Genomic DNA, 20,540 nt, shown 5'->3' with positions numbered 1-20,540 from the left:
ACACATGACGTTTAAAGTCACAGCATCAGAGTATTTCTCTCCATGTTCATTGATGGACTTGCACTTGTATTCTCCATTGTCATCAGAGCTGATCTTTGAGATGTTGTAGATTCGTCCAGATCCTACAATCGTTCCTCCTTTAAACCAGCTGAAGTTCAGAGCAGGAGGGTTTGAGTCACTGATGCAGTTCAGAGTCACTGAATCTCCCTCCACTATTACACCAGATCCACTTATCAACACTGAGATGTTCCTGGGAGGATCTAAAAACAAAAACAAAAATTCACAACACATATTAGAAAATTATAATTTTAAAGTTTTTGAACATTGTGCAGGTGATCATTAACTCACACATGACGTTTAAAGTCACAGCATCAGAGTATTTCTCTCCATGTTCATTGATGGACTTGCACTTGTATTCTCCATTGTCATCAGAGCTGATCTTTGAGATGTTGTAGATTCTTCCAGATCCTACAATCGTTCCTCCTTTAAACCAGCTGAAGTTCAGAGCAGGAGGGTTTGAGTCACTGATGCAGTTCAGAGTCACTGAATCTCCCTCCACTATTACACCAGATCCACTTATCAACACTGAGATGTTCCTGGGAAGATCTAAAAACAAAAACAAAAATTCACAACACATATTAGAAAATTATGATTACCCCTCCTTGAACTGCCACCTTATCGTGGTGGAGGGGTTTGAGTACCCGAACGACCCTAGGAGCTATGTTGTCTGGGGCTATATGCCCCTGGTAGGGTCTCCCAAGGCAAACAGGTCCTAGGTGACGGGTCAGACTAAGAGCGGTTCAAAAAACTCTTATGATGCCAACAAAATTGAGGACCGTGACGTCGCCCGGTATGGCGCAGCCGGGGCCCCACCCTGGAGCCAGGCCCGGGGTTGGGGCTCGTATGCGAGCGCCTGGTGGTCGGGCCTCCCCCCATGGGGTCCGGCCGGGCTCAGCCCGAAGGAGCGACGTGGGGCCACCCTCCCGTGGACCCACCACCTGCAGGAGGGACCGTAAGGGGCCGGTGCAAAGTGGATCGGGCGGCAGTCGAAGGCGGGGGCCTAGACAACCCGATCCCTGGACGCGGAATCTAGCTCTAGGGACATGGAACGTCACCTCTCTGGCGGGGAAGGAGCCTGAGATTGTGCGTGAGGTTCAGAGATTCCGACTAGAGATAGTTGGGATCACCTCTACGCACAGCTTGGGCTCTGGAACCACACTCCTCGAGAGAGGATGGACTCTTCACCACTCTGGAGTTGCCCATGGTGAGAGGCGGCGGGCTGGTGTGGGTTTGCTTATAGCCCCCCAGCTCAGCCGCCATGTGTTGGAGTTCACCCCGGTGAACGAGAGGGTCGCTTCCCTGCGCCTTCGGGTCGGGGATAGGTCTCTCACTATTGTTTGTGCCTACGGGCCAAACGGCAGTGCAGAGTACCCGGCCTTCTTGGAGTCTCTGGGAGGGGTGCTGGAAAGTGCTCCGACTGGGGACTCCGTCGTTCTACTGGGGGACTTCAACGCCCACGTGGGCAGCGACAGTGACACCTGGAGGGGCGTGATTGGGAGGAACGGCCCCCCTGATCTGAACCCGAGTGGTGTTCTGTTATTGGACTTCTGTGCTAGTTACAGCTTGTCCATAACAAACACCATGTTCAAGCATAAGGGTGTCCATCAGTGCACATGGCACCAGGACACCCTAGGCCGGAAGTCAATGATCGACTTTGTGGTTGTTTCATCTGACCTCCGGCCGTATGTCTTGGACACTCGGGTGAAGAGAGGGGCGGAGCTGTCAACTGATCACCACCTGGTGGTGAGTTGGATCCGATGGCGGGGGAAGAAGCTGGACAGACTCGGCAGACCCAAACGTACTGTGAGGGTCTGTTGGGAACGTTTGGCCGAATCCCCTGTCAGAGAGATCTTCAACTCCCACCTCCGACAGAGCTTCGACCAGATCCCGAGGGAGTCTGGAGATATTGAGTCCGAGTGGACCATGTTCTCCACCTCCATTGCCAACGCGGCCACTCGGAGCTGTGGCCGTAAGGTCTCCGGTGCCTGTCGAGGCGGCAATCCCCGAACCCGGTGGTGGACACCGGAAGTAAGGGATGCCGTCAAGCTGAAGAAGGAGTCCTATCGGTCCTGGCTGGCTTGTGGGACTCCTGAGGCAGCTGATGGGTACCGACGGGCCAAGCGGACTGCAGCCCGGGTGGTTGGGGAGGCAAAAACTCGGGCCTGGGAGGAGTTCGGTGAGGCCATGGAGAAGGACTATCGGTCGGCCTCGAAGAGATTCTGGCAAACCGTCCGGCGCCTCAGGAGGGGGAAGCAGTGCCCTACCAATGCTGTTTACAGTGGAGGTGGGCAGCTGTTGACCTCGACTGGGGATATCACCGGACGGTGGAAGGAATACTTCGAGGATCTCCTCAATCCCGCCGTCACGTCTTCCATTGAGGAAGCAGAGGCTGAGGACTTGGAGGCGGACTCGTCCATCACCCAAGCTGAAGTCACCGAGGTAGTCAAGAAACTCCTCGGTGGCAAGGCACCGGGGGTGGATGAGATCCGCCCTGAGTACCTCAAGTCTCTGGATGTTGTGGGGCTGTCTTGGCTGACACGCCTCTGCAGCATCGCGTGGCGGTCGGGGACAGTGCCTTTGGACTGGCAGACCGGGGTGGTGGTCCCTCTTTTTAAGAAGGGGGACCGGAGGGTGTGCTCCAACTATAGGGGGATCACACTTCTCAGCCTCCCCGGGAAAGTCTATTCCAGGGTACTGGAGAGGAGAATCCGGCCGATAGTAGAACCTCGGATTCAGGAGGAACAGTGTGGTTTTTGTCCTGGTCGTGGAACACTGGACCAGCTCTATACCCTCTACAGGGTGCTGGAGGGTTCATGGGAGTTTGCCCAACCAATCCACATGTGCTTTGTGGATTTGGAGAAGGCATTCGACTGTGTCCCTCGCGGCATCTTGTGGAGGGTGCTCTGGGAGTATGGGGTTCGGGGCCCTTTGCTAAGGGCTACCCGGTCCCTGTACGACCGGAGCAGGAGCTTGGTTCGCATTGCCGGCAATAAGTCAGACTTGTTCCCGGTGCATGTTGGACTCCGGCAGGGCTGCCCTTTGTCGCCGGTTCTGTTCATAACTTTTATGGACAGAATTTCTAGGCGCAGCCAGGGGCCGGAGGGGGTCAGGTTTGGGGACCACACAATTTCATCTCTGCTCTTTGCGGATGATGTTGTCGTGTTGGCCCCATCAGACCAGGACCTTCAGCATGCACTGGGACGGTTTGCAGCCGAGTGTGAAGCGGCTGGGATGAGAATCAGCACCTCCAAATCCGAGGCCATGGTTCTCAGTCGGAAAAGGGTGGTTTGCCCGCTTCAGGTTGGTGGAGAGTTCCTGCCTCAAGTGGAGGAGTTCAAGTATCTTGGGGTCTTGTTCACGAGTGAGGGAAGGATGGAACGGGAGATTGACAGACGGATCGGTGCAGCTTCTGCAGTAATGCAGTCGCTGTACCGGTCTGTCGTGGTGAAGAAAGAGCTGAGCCGTAAGGCGAAGCTCTCGATTTACCGGTCAATCTACGTTCCTACTCTCACCTATGGTCATGAGCTGTGGGTTATGACCGAAAGGACAAGATCCCGGATACAGGCGGCCGAAATGAGCTTTCTCCGCAGGGTGGCTGGGCGATCCCTTAGAGATAGGGTGAGAAGCTCAGTCACTCGGGAGGAGCTCAGAGTAGAGCCGCTGCTCCTCCACATCGAGAGGGGCCAGCTGAGGTGGCTCGGGCATCTTTTCCGGATGCCTCCTGGACGCCTTCCCGGGAAGGTGTTCCGGGCATGTCCCACCGGGAAGAGACCCCGGGGAAGACCTAGGACACGCTGGAGGGACTATGTCTCCCGGCTGGCCTGGGAACGCCTCGGGGTCCCCCCGGAAGAGCTGGAGGAAGTGTCTAGGGAGAGGGAAGTCTGGGCATCCCTGCTTAGACTGCTGCCCCCGCGACCCGGCCCCGGATAAGCGGAAGAAGATGGATGGATGGATGGATTATAAAGTTTTTGAACATTGTGCAGGTGATCATTAACTCACACATGACGTTTAAAGTCACAGCATCAGAGTATTTCTCTCCATGTTCATTGATGGACTTGCACTTGTATTCTCCACTGTCATCAGAGCTGATCTTTGAGATGTTGTAGATTCTTCCAGATCCTACAATCGTTCCTCCTTTAAACCAGCTGAAGTTCAGAGCAGGAGGGTTTGAGTCACTGATGCAGTTCAGAGTCACTGAATCTCCCTCCACTATTACACCAGATCCACTTATCAACACTGAGATGTTCCTGGGAGGATCTAAAAACAAAAACAAAAAATTCACAACACATATTAGAAAATTATAATTTTAAAGTTTTTGAACATTGTGCAGGTGATCATTAACTCACACATGACGTTTAAAGTCACAGCATCAGAGTATTTCTCTCCATGTTCATTGATGGACTTGCACTTGTATTCTCCACTGTCATCAGAGCTGATCTTTGAGATGTTGTAGATTCTTCCAGATCCTACAATCGTTCCTCCTTTAAACCAGCTGAAGTTCAGAGCAGGAGGGTTTGAGTCACTGATGCAGTTCAGAGTCACTGAATCTCCCTCCACTATTACACCAGATCCACTTATCAACACTGAGATGTTCCTGGGAGGATCTAAAAACAAAAACAAAAATTCACAACACATATTAGAAAATTATGATTTTAAAGTTTTTGAACATTGTGCAGGTGATCATTAACTCACACATGACGTTTAAAGTCACAGTATCAGAGTTTTTCTCTCCATGTTCATTGATGGACTTGCACTTGTATTCTCCACTGTCATCAGAGCTGATCTTTGAGATGTTGAAGATTCTTCCAGATCCTACAATCGTTCCTCCTTTAAACCAGCTGAAGTTCAGAGCAGGAGGGTTTGAGTCACTAATGCAGTTCAGAGTCACTGAATCTCCCTCCACTATTACACCAGATCCACTTATCAACACTGAGATGTTCCTGGGAGGATCTAAAAACAAAAACAAAAATTCACAACACATATTAGAAAATTATGATTTTAAAGTTTTTGAACATTGTGCAGGTGATCATTAACTCACACATGACGTTTAAAGTCACAGTATCAGAGTTTTTCTCTCCATGTTCATTGATGGACTTGCACTTGTATTCTCCACTGTCATCAGAGCTGATCTTTGAGATGTTGAAGATTCTTCCAGATCCTACAATCGTTCCTCCTTTAAACCAGCTGAAGTTCAGAGCAGGAGGGTTTGAGTCACTGATGCAGTTCAGAGTCACTGAATCTCCCTCCACTATTACACCAGATCCACTTATCAACACTGAGATGTTCCTGGGAGGATCTAAAAACAAGAACAAAAATTCACAACACATATTAGAAAATTATCATTTTAAAGTTTTTGAACATTGTGCAGGTGATCATTAACTCACACATGACGTTTAAAGTCACAGCATCAGAGTATTTCTCTCCATGTTCATTGATGGACTTGCACTTGTATTCTCCACTGTCATCAGAGCTGATCTTTGAGATGTTGTAGATTCTTCCAGATCCTACAATCGTTCCTCCTTTAAACCAGCTGAAGTTCAGAGCAGGAGGGTTTGAGTCACTGATGCAGTTCAGAGTCACTGAATCTCCCTCCACTATTACACCAGATCCACTTATCAACACTGAGATGTTCCTGGGAGGATCTAAAAACAAAAACAAAAATTCACAACACATATTAGAAAATTATGATTTTAAAGTTTTTGAACATTGTGCAGGTGATCATTAACTCACACATGACGTTTAAAGTCACAGTATCAGAGTTTTTCTCTCCATGTTCATTGATGGACTTGCACTTGTATTCTCCACTGTCATCAGAGCTGATCTTTGAGATGTTGAAGATTCTTCCAGATCCTACAATCGTTCCTCCTTTAAACCAGCTGAAGTTCAGAGCAGGAGGGTTTGAGTCACTGATGCAGTTCAGAGTCACTGAATCTCCCTCCACTATTACACCAGATCCACTTATCAACACTGAGATGTTCCTGGGAGGATCTAAAAACAAGAACAAAAATTCACAACACATATTAGAAAATTATAATTTTAAAGTTTTTGAACATTGTGCAGGTGATCATTAACTCACACATGACGTTTAAAGTCACAGCATCAGAGTATTTCTCTCCATGTTCATTGATGGACTTGCACTTGTATTCTCCACTGTCATCAGAGCTGATCTTTGAGATGTTGTAGATTCTTCCAGATCCTACAATCGTTCCTCCTTTAAACCAGCTGAAGTTCAGAGCAGGAGGGTTTGAGTCACTGATGCAGTTCAGAGTCACTGAATCTCCCTCCACTATTACACCAGATCCACTTATCAACACTGAGATGTTCCTGGGAGGATCTAAAAACAAAAACAAAAATTCACAACACATATTAGAAAATTATGATTTTAAAGTTTTTGAACATTGTGCAGGTGATCTTTAACTCACACATGACGTTTAAAGTCACAGTATCAGAGTTTTTCTCTCCATGTTCATTGATGGACTTGCACTTGTATTCTCCACTGTCATCAGAGCTGATCTTTGAGATGTTGTAGATTCTTCCAGATCCTGCAATCGTTCCTCCTTTAAACCAGCTGAAGTTCAGAGCAGGAGGGTTTGAGTCACTGATGCAGTTCAGAGTCACTGAATCTCCCTCCACTATTACACCAGATCCACTTATCAACACTGAGATGTTCCTGGGAGGATCTAAAAACAAAAACAAAAATTCACAACACATATTAGAAAACGCCTCGGTTACGACTGTAACCTCGGTTCCCTGAAGAGGGAACGAGCGTTGCGTCGAAACTGACGCTATGGGGAACGCTTTGCGTGATGACGTCTTGAAGCACATGTAAAATCAGTCCAATGGTGTGGCGGAACGTCAGAGGCGGGTGACGTCACGTACCAGGAAGCTATAAAAGCCGGCCCGAAACAGAAAACGAAAGCTTCGTAAAGTCTGAAGTCGCGCTGACAGGCATGAAGGAGATATGGCAAGGCGACGCACCGCTCGTTCCCTCTTCAGGGAACCGAGGTTACAGTCGTAACCGAGGCGTTCCCTTTCAAGGGAACTCGCGTTGCGTCGAAACTGACGCTATGGGGAACGTCTATACCAACGCCTCCAGAGCTACAAATGTCTGTCCTGTGTGTAGTCAAGTGAGCAGCACTAAGAAGACAAAACATGAGACCCTGGAGCAGAGTCTAAATCCAGAGAGTAGAACCTGACGAAGGTGTGCGGTGAGGACCAGCCTGCCGCATCACAGACGTCCTGTAACGATACTCCTGATATAAGGGCCTTAGAGGCCGCCATACTCCTAGTAGAGTGCGACCGGACAGCCAAAAGAGAAGGCTGTCCAGCCGCCTCATAAACAAGTGAGATAGCCTCAACCACCCACTTGCTCATCCATTGCTTAGACACTGGACCTCCTTTGTTAGGGGACCCAAAGCAAACAAACAGTTGATCACTCTTACGCCACAGGGCAGCTCTGTGGACATATGCGTCTAACGCCCGAACAGGGCAAAGCAAATTATTCGCCTCCTGGTCCGCATTCTGAAAGGGAGGAGGACAGAAGGCCTGCAGAACAATAGGTCTAGCCACATTAGTGGGGACCTTGGGGATATAGCCCGGTCTAGGGTGAAGAAAAGCTTTGACCATACCCGGAGCAAACTCCAAGCATGACGGAGCAACCGACAATGCCTGGAGATCCCCTATTCTTTTAAGAGAAGAGATGGCGAGAAGAAACAGAGCTTTCAGAGTTAGAAACTTCTCAGGAACCTCCTCAATGGGGTCAAAGGGGGCCAGGGAAAGGCCTTGCAGCGCAACGGACAAATCCCATGGTGGCACCCTAGAGCGAACTGCAGGCCTCAGCCTCCAAGTGCCACGAAGGAAACGAGATACCAGAGGGTCTTTCCCCACAGACATTCCACCCAAAGGAATGTGGTAAGCACCTATGGCCGCCACATAAACCTTTAAAGTGGACGGGGTCAGACCTGCAGTGAACCGGTCCTGCAGGAACTCCAGAACTGTACCAATTGGGCAGTTGACTGGATCCAACCGACGGTCACTACACCAAGAAGTGAATACTCTCCACTTCAGGGCATAAAGTTTCCTCGTGGAGGGAGCTCTGGACTGTAGAATGGTCTCAACAACCTCAGTTGAGAGACCTGACTCTATGAGCTGGGCCCCCTCAGAGGCCAGGCCCACAGGTTCCACAGTTCTGGGCGGGGGTGAAATATTGAGCCCCCTGCTTGGGACAGAAGGTCCCTCCTGACAGGAAGCTCCAGAGGATGCCCGTCGAGGAGGGACACAAGATCGGGAAACCATACTCTGCCCGGCCAGCGCGGGGCTATTAGAAGCAGGCAAACCCGGTCCCTGCGAACTCTCTCCAGAACTCCCGGGAGCAGAGCCACTGGGGGAAAAGCGTACAGACGTAGCCTCGGCCACGTCTGTACCATAGCATCCAGTCCCAGAGGAGCTGGATGCGTGAGGGAGAACCAAAGTGGACAGTGAGACGTCTCTCGAGACGCAAACAGATCCACTTGTGCTTGGCCAAACTCCCTCCATATCAGCTCCACCACCTCGGGGTGGAGCCTCCATTCCCCGGGCCTCGGCCCCTGTCTCGACAGAGTGTCTGCTCCTATATTCTGTACCCCGGGGATGTAGGCTGCCCTGAGTGACAGCAACTTCCCCTGGGACCACAAGAGGATATGGCGTGCCAGATTGGATAATGGGCGCGAGCGCAAACCCCCTTGGTGGTTGATATAGGCGACTACCGACGTGTTGTCCGTATGCACTAACACATGGTGTCCCCTGAGATCTGTGATAAAGCTCCTCAGAGCCCGGAAGACAGCTAACATCTCTAGGCGATTGATATGCCAGGAACGATGATGGTCTTCCCACAGACCTTGAGATGAGCGACCCTCTAGGATCGCTCCCCAACCCGTGAGGGAAGCATCCGTCGTTAGCAGTTTGCGACGACAAGGAGCTCCCAACACTGGGCCCTGGGACAGGAACCAAGGTTTCTTCCACATAACCAAGGCACGTAGGCATCGCCGCGTGACCTTGATTGACGAAATGGGTTGCCCCTCAGGGAAAACCCCCTGGTCCTGAGCCACCACTGCAGGGGCCTCATGTGCAGTAGTCCAAAAGGTATCACGTTGGAAGCTGCTGCCATGAGACCCAACAGTCTCTGGAACTGTTTGACAGTGAGTAGCTGGCCTAGCTTTACACTTTTCACAGCTGCAAGGATGGAATCTACACGTGGCGGTGACAGGCGCGTCTGCATCGACACTGAATCCCAAACCACGCCTAAAAAAGTGGTCCTCTGAAGTGGAGAAAGCACACTCTTCTTGGCGTTCAGCTGTAACCCCAACTCTTTCATATGGGCGAGAACAACATCTCGATGTTGAACCGCCATCTGATGCGAATGAGCTAAAATCAACCAATCGTCGATGTAGTTCATAATGCGAATACCCTGAAGGCGCAAGGGCGCCAGAGCTGCATCCACGCATTTGGTGAAAGTGCGGGGTGATAAAGCCAGGCCGAATGGAAGAACTCGATATTGGTATGCTTTGCCCCCGAAAGCAAACCTCAGGAACTTCCAATGACACGGACGGATGGAAATATGGAAATATGCGTCCTTGAGATCTATCGTGACAAACCAGTCCTCGGACCTGATCTGTGGCACGATTTGTCTCAAAGTTAACATTTTGAACTTGAGCTGCATGACTGACTCGTTCAGAACTCGAAGATCTAAAATGGGACGCAATCCCCCGTCCTTTTTTGGAACTATGAAGTACCAGCTGTAAAACCCGGTTTCCCTGTTGGAGGGAGGTACATATTCTATGGCCCCTTTCTCTAACAGAGTGTTTACTTCCTGTTCCATAACCAGAACCTGCTCGGGGCCCACCACTGTGGGCAGGACCCCCATAAACCGAGGTGGGCGTTTCTTGAATTGTATCTGATACCCTTTTTCCACGGTCTGCAGGACCCAACGAGAAACATTTGACAGTAGCTTCCACGCTGTCAAAGATTCTACTAGAGGTACCAGCCTCTCGAGACTGGTTTCTGGATTTTGTTGCTGTTGAGTAGTCGGTTCGTCGCCCTGTAACGGCGCACCAGCAGGGAACGACCGAACAGAATGCTCTAGCACCCTCCTCGGAGGGGGCGGGCATCCCGAGGCCACTATGTTTCCGGGTGGACCTTGAGATATGTGCTCGCCGGAGACCGCTGCGCCCTGTAACACCGGAGGCGGCAGGGTTGGCAGAACGGTCCCCTGAGGGCACCGAAGAGAGATGGGCACCGTGAAAAGAGGTGTTAACCGCTCTGCTTCGGGGGGGACTACCCTCATTTGTCCTGAGCCCTCGGACGTCAGGACTTTTTCCCAGCAGCCTTCTTGGCGGTAATAACGGTCCGCAGATCCGTTCTACCCCTCGAAGGCTGCTGGGTTTGAGAGCGCCCTCCGTGTCCCCGAGATTTTTGTGGGGGAGCACGAGAGGACACACTCTGTTTTTGAGTGGCACAATGTTCAGCGCTCTTTTTAGAGGAGTGAGGCTGCTCCCGCTCAGCAGCCTCAATGAAAGAACGGCGGGGGAGAAGTTTTTGCAGTGCAGCTGCCTGTTTAGAAGCTTCTTGAGATTTAGCTACAGCACTGTTAACTGCATCACCAAAAAGACCAACAGTGGAGACCGGAGCATCTAAGAGAACGTGTTTCTCTTTATCCTTTATATCACTCAGATTGAGCCACAGATGCCTCTCAGTGGCCACCAGGGCTGCCATAGACCGCCCGATTGCATAAGGGACATCGTATGCAGACACGCTGCAGCTTGACCAGCGGCTGCATACGATTTATGAACCAGTGCTGATGTGAATTTAACTGGCTTAGAGGGAAGTGAAGGAGCCTTCAAGGAAGATGCTGTTGCTGGAGAGAGATAGCTCGCAAGCGTCTCCTCCACCTTCGGCATCTCCCCATAACCATATTCTTTATATTTATAAATGGAAGAATAGTGAGATGTTTGTGGTGTGTATACTCTGTACGACACTGGTTTTCCCCACGATCTCGACACCTCGGTGTGGATCGGGGAAAAACGGAAGGCTTCTGCGCTGAGGATGTGTACGAGATGGCAGGAAGCGTTCGTCGAGCTTACTTTTCGAACGAACGTCCTGCCTATCCTCTGGCCACTCAATTGATAATTTTTGAACTGTTCTCGTGACAACATCGCGCAATTCCTCAAAAGCGTGAGACTGAGGTGGCGAATCCTCAGACTCAGCTTCAATACTAACAACGTCCAACTCCTCAGAGCTGGACAATTGCAGTATTGGTGCCTCCATCGGGGGGGAAGAAACCGCAGCGCGTGCTTCCGCACCCTGATGAGAGGCACTGGATCTATCAGAAGGAGGCTGAGATAAGGCAGAGCCCGTCTCAACATCCACTGATAAATCCATTTGTGAACCCCAGGACTGAGATCGACGCCGTGCCTCGGCAGCGGCGGGACCCAAGCTCTGGGGAACGTGGTCGGGATTGAACCGAGCCAAGCGGGATCGGAGCGTACGCAATGGAAGCGCCTCGCAATGCACACAGTCACCACCCTCGAGTGCTGACTGGGCATGCTCCTCACCCAAACAAACAACACAAAGAGTGTGAGTATCACCTCCCGTTAAATAACGCGGGCAGGGATGGACACACACTCTAAACTGCTGCTTGCTCGCCATACTGAATATATATATGTAATATAGACAGACAACACCAAATAACAAGGACAGATTCAACACAGAGCGCAACTGAAGACTCAGAAAGCTTTCGTTTTCTGTTTCGGGCCGGCTTTTATAGCTTCCTGGTACGTGACGTCACCCGCCTCTGACGTTCCGCCACACCATTGGACTGATTTTACATGTGCTTCAAGACGTCATCACGCAAAGCGTTCCCCATAGCGTCAGTTTCGACGCAACGCGAGTTCCCTTGAAAGGGAATTATGATTTTAAAGTTTTTGAACATTGTGCAGGTGATCATTAACTCACACATGACGTTTAAAGTCACAGTATCAGAGTTTTTCTCTCCATGTTCATTGATGGACTTGCACTTGTATTCTCCACTGTCATCAGAGCTGATCTTTGAGATGTTGTAGATTCTTCCAGATCCTGCAATCGTTCCTCCTTTAAACCAGCTGAAGTTCAGAGCAGGAGGGTTTGAGTCACTGATGCAGTTCAGAGTCACTGAATCTCCCTCCACTATTACACCAGATCCACTTATCAACACTGAGATGTTCCTGGGAGGATCTAAAAACAAAAACAAAAATTCACAACACATATTAGAAAATTATGATTTTAAAGTTTTTGAACATTGTGCAGGTGATCATTAACTCACACATGACGTTTAAAGTCACAGCATCAGAGTTTTTCTCTCCATGTTCGTTGATGGACTTGCACTTGTATTCTCCACTGTCATCAGAGCTGATCTTTGAGATGTTGAAGATTCTTCCAGATCCTACAATCGTTCCTCCTTTAAACCAGCTGAAGTTCAGAGCAGGAGGGTTTGAGTCACTGATGCAGTTCAGAGTCACTGAATCTCCCTCCACTATTACACCAGATCCACTCATCAACACTGAGACGCTCCTGGGAGGATCTGTTAAGACAAAAAGTGTAAAATGACATGCAGTGAGACAAATTATTGCACAAATAATCTTCCAGAACTGCTAAAAAATAAAAGCAGACTTACACATGATATTCACATTCACAGCAGCAGAAGTCTGAGATCCATGTTTATTTCTAGCAGAGCAATGATAGTCTCCGCTGGACTCAGACTTAATATTAGTGATGCTGTAGGTTTCACCAGATTGCAAAATATTCCTTTTTCCTTTAAACCAGCTGATTTCTGCAGGAGGGTTTGACTCACTGATGCAGTTCAGAGTCACTGAATCTCCCTCCACTATTACACCAGATGGACTGATGGACACTGAGACGTTCCTGGGTGAGTCTAACACAGAGAAATATTGATATCATTAACAATCATATTAAACTTGACATCACAAATGTTTCGAGGATTTAATGTCACAGTTACTGAACCATCATTAACTCACACATGACGTTTAAAGTCACATTATCAGAGTATTTCTCTCCATGTTTATTGATGGACTTGCACTTGTATTCTCCACTGTCATCAGAGCTGATCTTTGAGATGTTGTAGATTCTTCCAGATCCTACAATCGTTCCTCCTTTAAACCAGCTGAAGTTCAGAGCAGGAGGGTTTGAGTCACTGATGCAGTTCAGAGTCACTGAATCTCCCTCCACTATTACACCAGATCCATTTATCAACACTGAGACGTTTCTGGGAGGATCTGTAAAGACAAAAAGTGTAAAATGACAAGCAGTGAGACAAATTATTGCACAAATAATCTTCCAGAACTGTTAAAAATAAAAGCAGACTTACACATGATATTCACATTCACAGCAGCAGAAGTCTGAGATCCATGTTTATTTCTAGCAGAGCAATGATAGTCTCCGCTGGACTCAGACTTAATATTAGTGATGTTGTAGGTTTCACCAGATTGCAAAATCTTCCTTTTTCCTTTAAACCAGCTGATTTCTGCAGGAGGGTTTGAGTCAATGATGCAGTTCAGAGTCACTGAATATCCCTCCACTATTACACCAGATGGACTAATGGACACTGAAACGTTCCTGGGTGAGTCTAACACAGAGAAATATTGATATCATTAACAATCATATTAAACTTGACATCACAGATGTTTCGAGGATTTAATGTCACAGTTACTGAACCATCATTAACTCACACATGACGTTTAAAGTCACATTATCAGAGTATTTCTCTCCATGTTCATTGATGGACTTGCACTTGTATTCTCCACTGTCATCAGAGCTGATCTTTGAGATGCTGTAGATTCTTCCAGATCCTACAGTCGTTCCTCCTTTAATCCAGCTGATTTCTGCAGGAGGGTTTGAGTCACTGATGCAGTTCAGAGTCACTGAATCTCCCTCCACTATTACACCAGATTCACTTATCAACACTGAGACGCTCCTGGGAGGATCTGTTAAGACAAAAAAAAAAAAAAGTGTAAAATGACATGCAGTGAGAAATCATTGCAAAAATACTAATCCAGAAATAAAGGCAGACTTACACATGATATTCACATTCACAGCATCAGAAGCCTGAGACCCATGTTTATTTCTAGCAGAGCAATGATAGTCTCCGCTGGACTCAGACTTAATATTAGTGATGTTGTAGGTTTCACCAGATTGCAAAATATTCCTTTTTCCTTTAAACCAGCTGATTTCTGCAGGAGGGTTTGAGTCAATGATGCAGTTCAGAGTCACTGAATATCCCTCCACTATTACACCAGATGGACTGATGGACACTGAAACGTTCCTGGGTGAGTCTAACACAGAGAAATATTGATATCATTAACAATCATATTAAACTTGACATCACAGATGTTTCGAGGATTTAATGTCACAGTTACTGAACCATCATTAACTCACACATGACGTTTAAAGTCACATTATCAGAGTATTTCTCTCCACGTTCATTGATGGACTTGCACTTGTATTCTCCACTGTCATCAGAGCTGATCTTTGAGATGCTGTAGATTCTTCCAGATCCTACAGTCGTTCCTCCTTTAATCCAGCTGATTTCTGCAGGAGGGTTTGAGTCACTGATGCAGTTCAGAGTCACTGAATCTCCCTCCACTATTACACCAGATTCACTTATCAACACTGAGACGCTCCTGGGAGGATCTGTTAAGACAAAAAAAAAAAAAGTGTAAAATGACATGCAGTGAGAAATCATTGCAAAAATACTAATCCAGAAATAAAGGCAGACTTACACATGATATTCACATTCACAGCATCAGAAGCCTGAGACCCATGTTTATTTCTAGCAGAGCAATGATAGTCTCCGCTGGACTCAGACTTAATATTAGTGATGTTGTAGGTTTCACCAGATTGCAAAATATTCCTTTTTCCTTTAAACCAGCTGATTTCTGCAGGAGGGTTTGAGTCAATGATGCAGTTCAGAGTCACTGAATATCCCTCCACTATTACACCAGATGGACTGATGGACACTGAAACGTTCCTGGGTGAGTCTAACACAGAGAAATATTGATATCATTAACAATCATATTAAACTTGACATCACAGATGTTTCGAGGATTTAATGTCACAGTTACTGAACCATCATTAACTCACACATGACGTTTAAAGTCACATTATCAGAGTATTTCTCTCCACGTTCATTGATGGACTTGCACTTGTATTCTCCACTGTCATCAGAGCTGATCTTTGAGATGCTGAAGATTCTTCCAGATCCTACAGTCGTTCCTCCTTTAATCCAGCTGATTTCTGCAGGAGGGTTTGAGTCACTGATGCAGTTCAGAGTCACTGAATCTCCCTCCACTATTACACCAGATTCACTTATCAACACTGAGACGCTCCTGGGAGGATCTGTTAAGACAAAAAAAAAAAAAGTGTAAAATGACATGCAGTGAGAAATCATTGCAAAAATACTAATCCAGAAATAAAGGCAGACTTACACATGATATTCACATTCACAGCATCAGAAGCCTGAGACCCATGTTTATTTCTAGCAGAGCAATGATAGTCTCCGCTGGACTCAGACTTAATATTAGTGATGTTGTAGGTTTCACCAGATTGCAAAATATTCCTTTTTCCTTTAAACCAGCTGATTTCTGCAGGAGGGTTTGAGTCAATGATGCAGTTCAGAGTCACTGAATATCCCTCCACTATTACACCAGATGGACTGATGGACACTGAAACGTTCCTGGGTGAGTCTAACACAGAGAAATATTGATATCATTAACAATCATATTAAACTTGACATCACAGATGTTTCGAGGATTTAATGTCACAGTTACTGAACCATCATTAACTCACACATGACGTTTAAAGTCACATTATCAGAGTATTTCTCTCCACGTTCATTGATGGACTTGCACTTGTATTCTCCACTGTCATCAGAGCTGATCTTTGAGATGCTGAAGATTCTTCCAGATCCTACAGTCGTTCCTCCTTTAATCCAGCTGATTTCTGCAGGAGGGTTTGAGTCACTGATGCAGTTCAGAGTCACTGAATCTCCCTCCACTATTACACCAGATTCACTTATCAACACTGAGACGCTCCTGGGAGGATCTGTTAAGACAAAAAAAAAAAAAAAGTGTAAAATGACATGCAGTGAGAAATCATTGCAAAAATACTAATCCAGAAATAAAGGCAGACTTACACATGATATTCACATTCACAGCATCAGAAGCCTGAGACCCATGTTTATTTCTAGCAGAGCAATGATAGTCTCCGCTGGACTCAGACTTAATATTAGTGATGTTGTAGGTTTCACCAGATTGCAAAATCTTCCTTTTTCCTTTAAACCAGCTGAAGTTCAGAGCAGGAGGGTTTGAGTCACTGCTGCAGTTCAGAGTCACTGAATCTCCCTCCACTATTACACCAGATGGACTGATGGACACTGAGACGCTCCTGGGTGAATCTAACTCAGAGAAATATTGATATCATTAACAATCATATTAAACTGGACATCACAGATGTTTCGAGGATTTAATGTCACAGTTACTGAACCATCATTAACTCACACATGACGTTTAAAGTCACATTATCAGAGTATTTCTCTCCATGTTCATTGATGGACTTGCACTTGTATTCTCCACTGTCATCAGAGCTGATCTTTGAGATGCTGTAGATTCTTCCAGATCCTACAATCGTTCCTCCTTTAAACCAGCTGAAGTTCAGAGCAGGAGGGTTTGAGTCACTGATGCAGTTCAGAGTCACTGAATCTCCCTCCACTATTACACCAGATGGACTGATGGAGATCACAGGTTTCACTGGAGGATCTACAGATGTCAGGTAAAAGTATTTATCAGAGACGGCTGGTGGAAAATGTTCTAGGAAAGGCTGCAGTTAATTATTATTGGACAATTTCAGCAAACATCCCAGTTTAATTTTTCACTGTTTAATGCTCAAAGTTAAAGAAAAAGTTTAAGCAGGAAAATCTATTTAGACAAAAGTTTGAGAGGCTTGAAACTTTTGAAATACATTTTTTTTTTACTTGTCCTAATTTACAATGAATGTATATATAGTGCAACTGCAAAAACAAACAAAAAAACAAAAAAAAACATGTTACATTTGTTTAGAGATTTTTTTATATATAACTACAATTTTGATGCTACACAGCAAAATCCCCAGTGTTAAATTAACACTCCTCAGTGTACATATGTGTCCACACTACAGGGTGTTAAAATTAACACTGAAGCAGTGTTGAAGTTAATGAGATAATTAAGTGATTAATTAAGTGATGATTGAGCATTATTGAAAACACCTGATGTTAATAAGCAGAATCATTGATGGAAAGAGAAAAAAACAATAACAGAAAAAAGAGAAACACAAGAACTACAACTGACTTCGAGTCATTACACATTGTTGCACTTATTACCAGTTTGACTTTATTTCTGTCATACATCGACAAAAGTTCTTGAGATTCAAAAGAAGTTTAGACGGTAATGTTTTATGGAATTTTTCTTTTCAAGTTACCATTATGGTGGTCAGTGTTTGCTTTAGTTGGGCTCTTGACCCTTTTCATTTTGTTAATATTAGTTTTTCTCTGACTGTTCCAACATTGTGTTTATAAAGCACATTTGTTATTGCAAGAGAAAACATGCCCCGCTCACAATATGTTTTGATGATAATGACATTATCAGCATGTAGTGTCCTGATTCACTGATGTCATTCAGTCTAAATCTTTGACTATATGCTTGATGTCTCATTTTAGTATTGATGATTGTAGCTCTGAGATTCTACAGTTTGAGATCCAACAGCAATATGAAAAATTTTGAAAATACTTTGAGCAAAGAAGTTATTGTGTTTAAACACACAGACATCAAGAATCAGCATATGAATCTCAACAATGGTGACAATAAACAAACTAGTGACAAACAGATCAACTCTGAACATCACAAAACAAGCTACTAAAGTCAGAACAAAACAATAGCAAAATAAAAGCAAACAATGAAAATTACAGGACAATTCAGCTGCATAATTTATTCATGCTGCAATGCATGATGGGAGCCATTGATGTGTTCTGATTGGTGGCTCCCATCATGCACTGCAACATTAAGCATTTGTTTGATTGTCACCATTGTTGAGATTCATATGTAGATTCTTGATGTCTGTGTGTGATTTTAAAACTTTCAGATCATTAAAACATTGCTGGAAGTAACTACTGTAGTGAAAAAATAATAAAACATTTGGATAATCAGTTTATAACGATGGGTGACATCATTGAATCAGGTCACTAGTAATTTCATTATCAAAACATAACCAGGGTTGCATTTCCAAAAGCATCTTAAGCCTAACTTGAACGCAGACCAACTGCAACAAATGGTCTATACGATCAAATTAGGCTTGCGATGCTTTCAGGAAACACAGCCAAAGTAATAGTTTCTCTTGCCACAACACATATGCTTTATAAACACAGAGTAGGAGCAGCCAGAGAAATACTAATGTTAAAAAGTAAAGGGTCAAGAGCCCAACTAAAGCAAACACTGACCACCATAATGGTGACTTGAAACGAAACATTCCATAAAACTTAACCATCTAAACGTCTGTTAAATCTAAATAAGACTGTGTGTAGATGTATGACAGAAATAAAGTCAAACTGGTAAAATAATAAGTGCAATAATGGCTCGAAGTCAGTAGTTCTTGTGTTTCTCTTTTTTCTGTTATTGTTTCTCTTTCCTTCAGTGAGTCTGCTTGTTATCATCAGGTGTCACCACTAATGGCCAATCATCACTTAATTAATCACTTAATTATCTCATTAACTTCAACACTGCGTCAGTGTTCATTTTAACACTCTGTAATGTGGACACATATGTACACTGAGGAGTGTTAATTTAACACTGGGGATTTTGCTGTGTACTTCTTTTCCTCGCTCCTCCGTCCTCCAGCCTGTGACCCAGAAACTGATCAAACTCAGCATCTTGAAGGACATCTCAATTCTTTCAATTCCCTTCACATGCCACAATCATTTTTATTTATGCTTTACCTTTGCAGTTTAAATTAATTATATATCAAACATATATCAACAGGGCATCTTGCTTTATCTTTATTATGTATGAATTTCTTAAATAACCAAACTTTAACAACATAAGGGCAGATTCCTTGATCACAGCTGTTGACGCTTTGAAGTGACGCTCCAGTGATCAAGAATATTCCAATATATAAATAGGGCGCTTCTCATTTCTTATTTGTGTATCCTCGTTTCCTTTCCTCGTGTCTCAGTTCCACCCCCTGTAGGATTCAAGGGAAGGTTGCAAGTGTAACCGGCAGAGTAACTGCCATAGCAAGTTTGTCCTCCTGTTCTCACCGTATCCCTCTTCCCCTTGGCCACGCCCTCTAGTTAGCTTGCAAGTGGCTAGTCATTCATTAGCGTCAATGGCACTTTGTATAAAACCGGCACATCAGGTGGAAAACTAAGTAATCCCTCGGCTCGTACTTCCTCCTTACACTGTGTTCGCTGTGCTGTCTATGAAAGGTATGTGTCAACACTCCATTTCTATTGCAAACATGTTATTTTAGCTAGCTGTGTGTAAAGTGTAACTGTTTGACAACAGATGTTTGACTGTGTACCAGACGCTTCCGGGTAGCATATTGTTGATGTACCGAAGGTCTTGGCTGGAAGACGTTGTACGCGCGCGGTCTGTCATTGTCTATTGGAATACGAGGTGAGGTAACATTGGCTGTATGGCTCACAGCAATAGAGTAATGTTCGCCATGTAACGTGTTTGTATATGTATGTTTATAGTAAGTTGATCTACTATAATATGACCATGTTTCACTGTAAATCCGTGGGATGTGACTAACTAATAATCTTAATGCATGATGGGCTATTTTGTATGTAAACTATGCTTGTGTGTGATTTCATGTAGGTTTGCATACGGGGGAGGTAACCAGGGAGTCCCATTTCTGTTTACGTTGAGTGTTGTATTCCTAGAGGTAAAAGGAAATCTTGGTTATTGTACCTGTATCCCCTATCATTGATTGATACTGGTTTGGGTTGTATTTACTGTACATAATGGATTTTAATTGTGTTTGTTCTCCATTTAGAAAGATTGTCACTGCTGCTTTGCCTCCTGTAAATTTAATGTAATTCGTCCTTTTGGAATTATAAGGTTCTATCTGACATTTTTGTCACAATTTAGTTATTCACATATTCTTATTCTGTGACCACTTCTTTACATTATGTGATGTTGTTTTTTAAGTTGTGTACAATTTTGGAACTGTTTATTTAGAAAATAAAAAGGTTCTTTCTAGAGCCCGGCCGATATATCGGCGGGCCGATATTATCGGCCGATATTAGGCTTTGTTCAAACTATCAGTATCTGCATTTATAATGGCCGATAAATGAATATTTAAAAAATAAAATAAAAGCGGACGAAACACCCTTCAACCATGTTATGAGTGTTGACGCTGCATAG

At 45.4% G+C, this 20,540-nt stretch overlaps 1 protein-coding gene across 1 annotated transcript in view; it reads right to left on the bottom strand.

The window, feature by feature from the left end:
- LOC309493626 (hemicentin-1-like) overlaps nucleotides 1-20,540 on the bottom strand; it is a 281,640-nt gene that overhangs the window by 4,211 nt on the left and 256,889 nt on the right. Inside the window, exons 8-31 of the mRNA XM_082162762.1 lie at nucleotides 16,644-16,901; nucleotides 16,280-16,540; nucleotides 15,934-16,188; nucleotides 15,573-15,830; nucleotides 15,229-15,483; nucleotides 14,868-15,125; nucleotides 14,524-14,778; nucleotides 14,163-14,420; nucleotides 13,818-14,072; nucleotides 13,457-13,714; nucleotides 13,107-13,364; nucleotides 12,746-13,003; nucleotides 12,395-12,652; nucleotides 12,049-12,306; nucleotides 6,483-6,740; nucleotides 6,137-6,394; nucleotides 5,791-6,048; nucleotides 5,445-5,702; nucleotides 5,099-5,356; nucleotides 4,753-5,010; nucleotides 4,407-4,664; nucleotides 4,060-4,317; nucleotides 349-606; nucleotides 3-260 (exon numbers count right to left, since the gene is read on the bottom strand). Coding sequence (XP_082018888.1) covers nucleotides 3-260; nucleotides 349-606; nucleotides 4,060-4,317; nucleotides 4,407-4,664; nucleotides 4,753-5,010; nucleotides 5,099-5,356; nucleotides 5,445-5,702; nucleotides 5,791-6,048; nucleotides 6,137-6,394; nucleotides 6,483-6,740; nucleotides 12,049-12,306; nucleotides 12,395-12,652; nucleotides 12,746-13,003; nucleotides 13,107-13,364; nucleotides 13,457-13,714; nucleotides 13,818-14,072; nucleotides 14,163-14,420; nucleotides 14,524-14,778; nucleotides 14,868-15,125; nucleotides 15,229-15,483; nucleotides 15,573-15,830; nucleotides 15,934-16,188; nucleotides 16,280-16,540; nucleotides 16,644-16,901 — 6,183 coding nt within the window. The remainder of the gene's footprint in view (nucleotides 1-2; nucleotides 261-348; nucleotides 607-4,059; nucleotides 4,318-4,406; nucleotides 4,665-4,752; nucleotides 5,011-5,098; nucleotides 5,357-5,444; nucleotides 5,703-5,790; nucleotides 6,049-6,136; nucleotides 6,395-6,482; nucleotides 6,741-12,048; nucleotides 12,307-12,394; nucleotides 12,653-12,745; nucleotides 13,004-13,106; nucleotides 13,365-13,456; nucleotides 13,715-13,817; nucleotides 14,073-14,162; nucleotides 14,421-14,523; nucleotides 14,779-14,867; nucleotides 15,126-15,228; nucleotides 15,484-15,572; nucleotides 15,831-15,933; nucleotides 16,189-16,279; nucleotides 16,541-16,643; nucleotides 16,902-20,540) is intronic.

This window comes from Leuciscus leuciscus (assembly GCF_965113295.1).
Source record: "Leuciscus leuciscus genome assembly, chromosome: 3".
NCBI lineage: Eukaryota > Metazoa > Chordata > Actinopteri > Cypriniformes > Leuciscidae > Leuciscus > Leuciscus leuciscus.
Note: the sequence above shows the minus strand (reverse complement) of the source record. Positions and strands in the feature narration are given on the sequence as shown.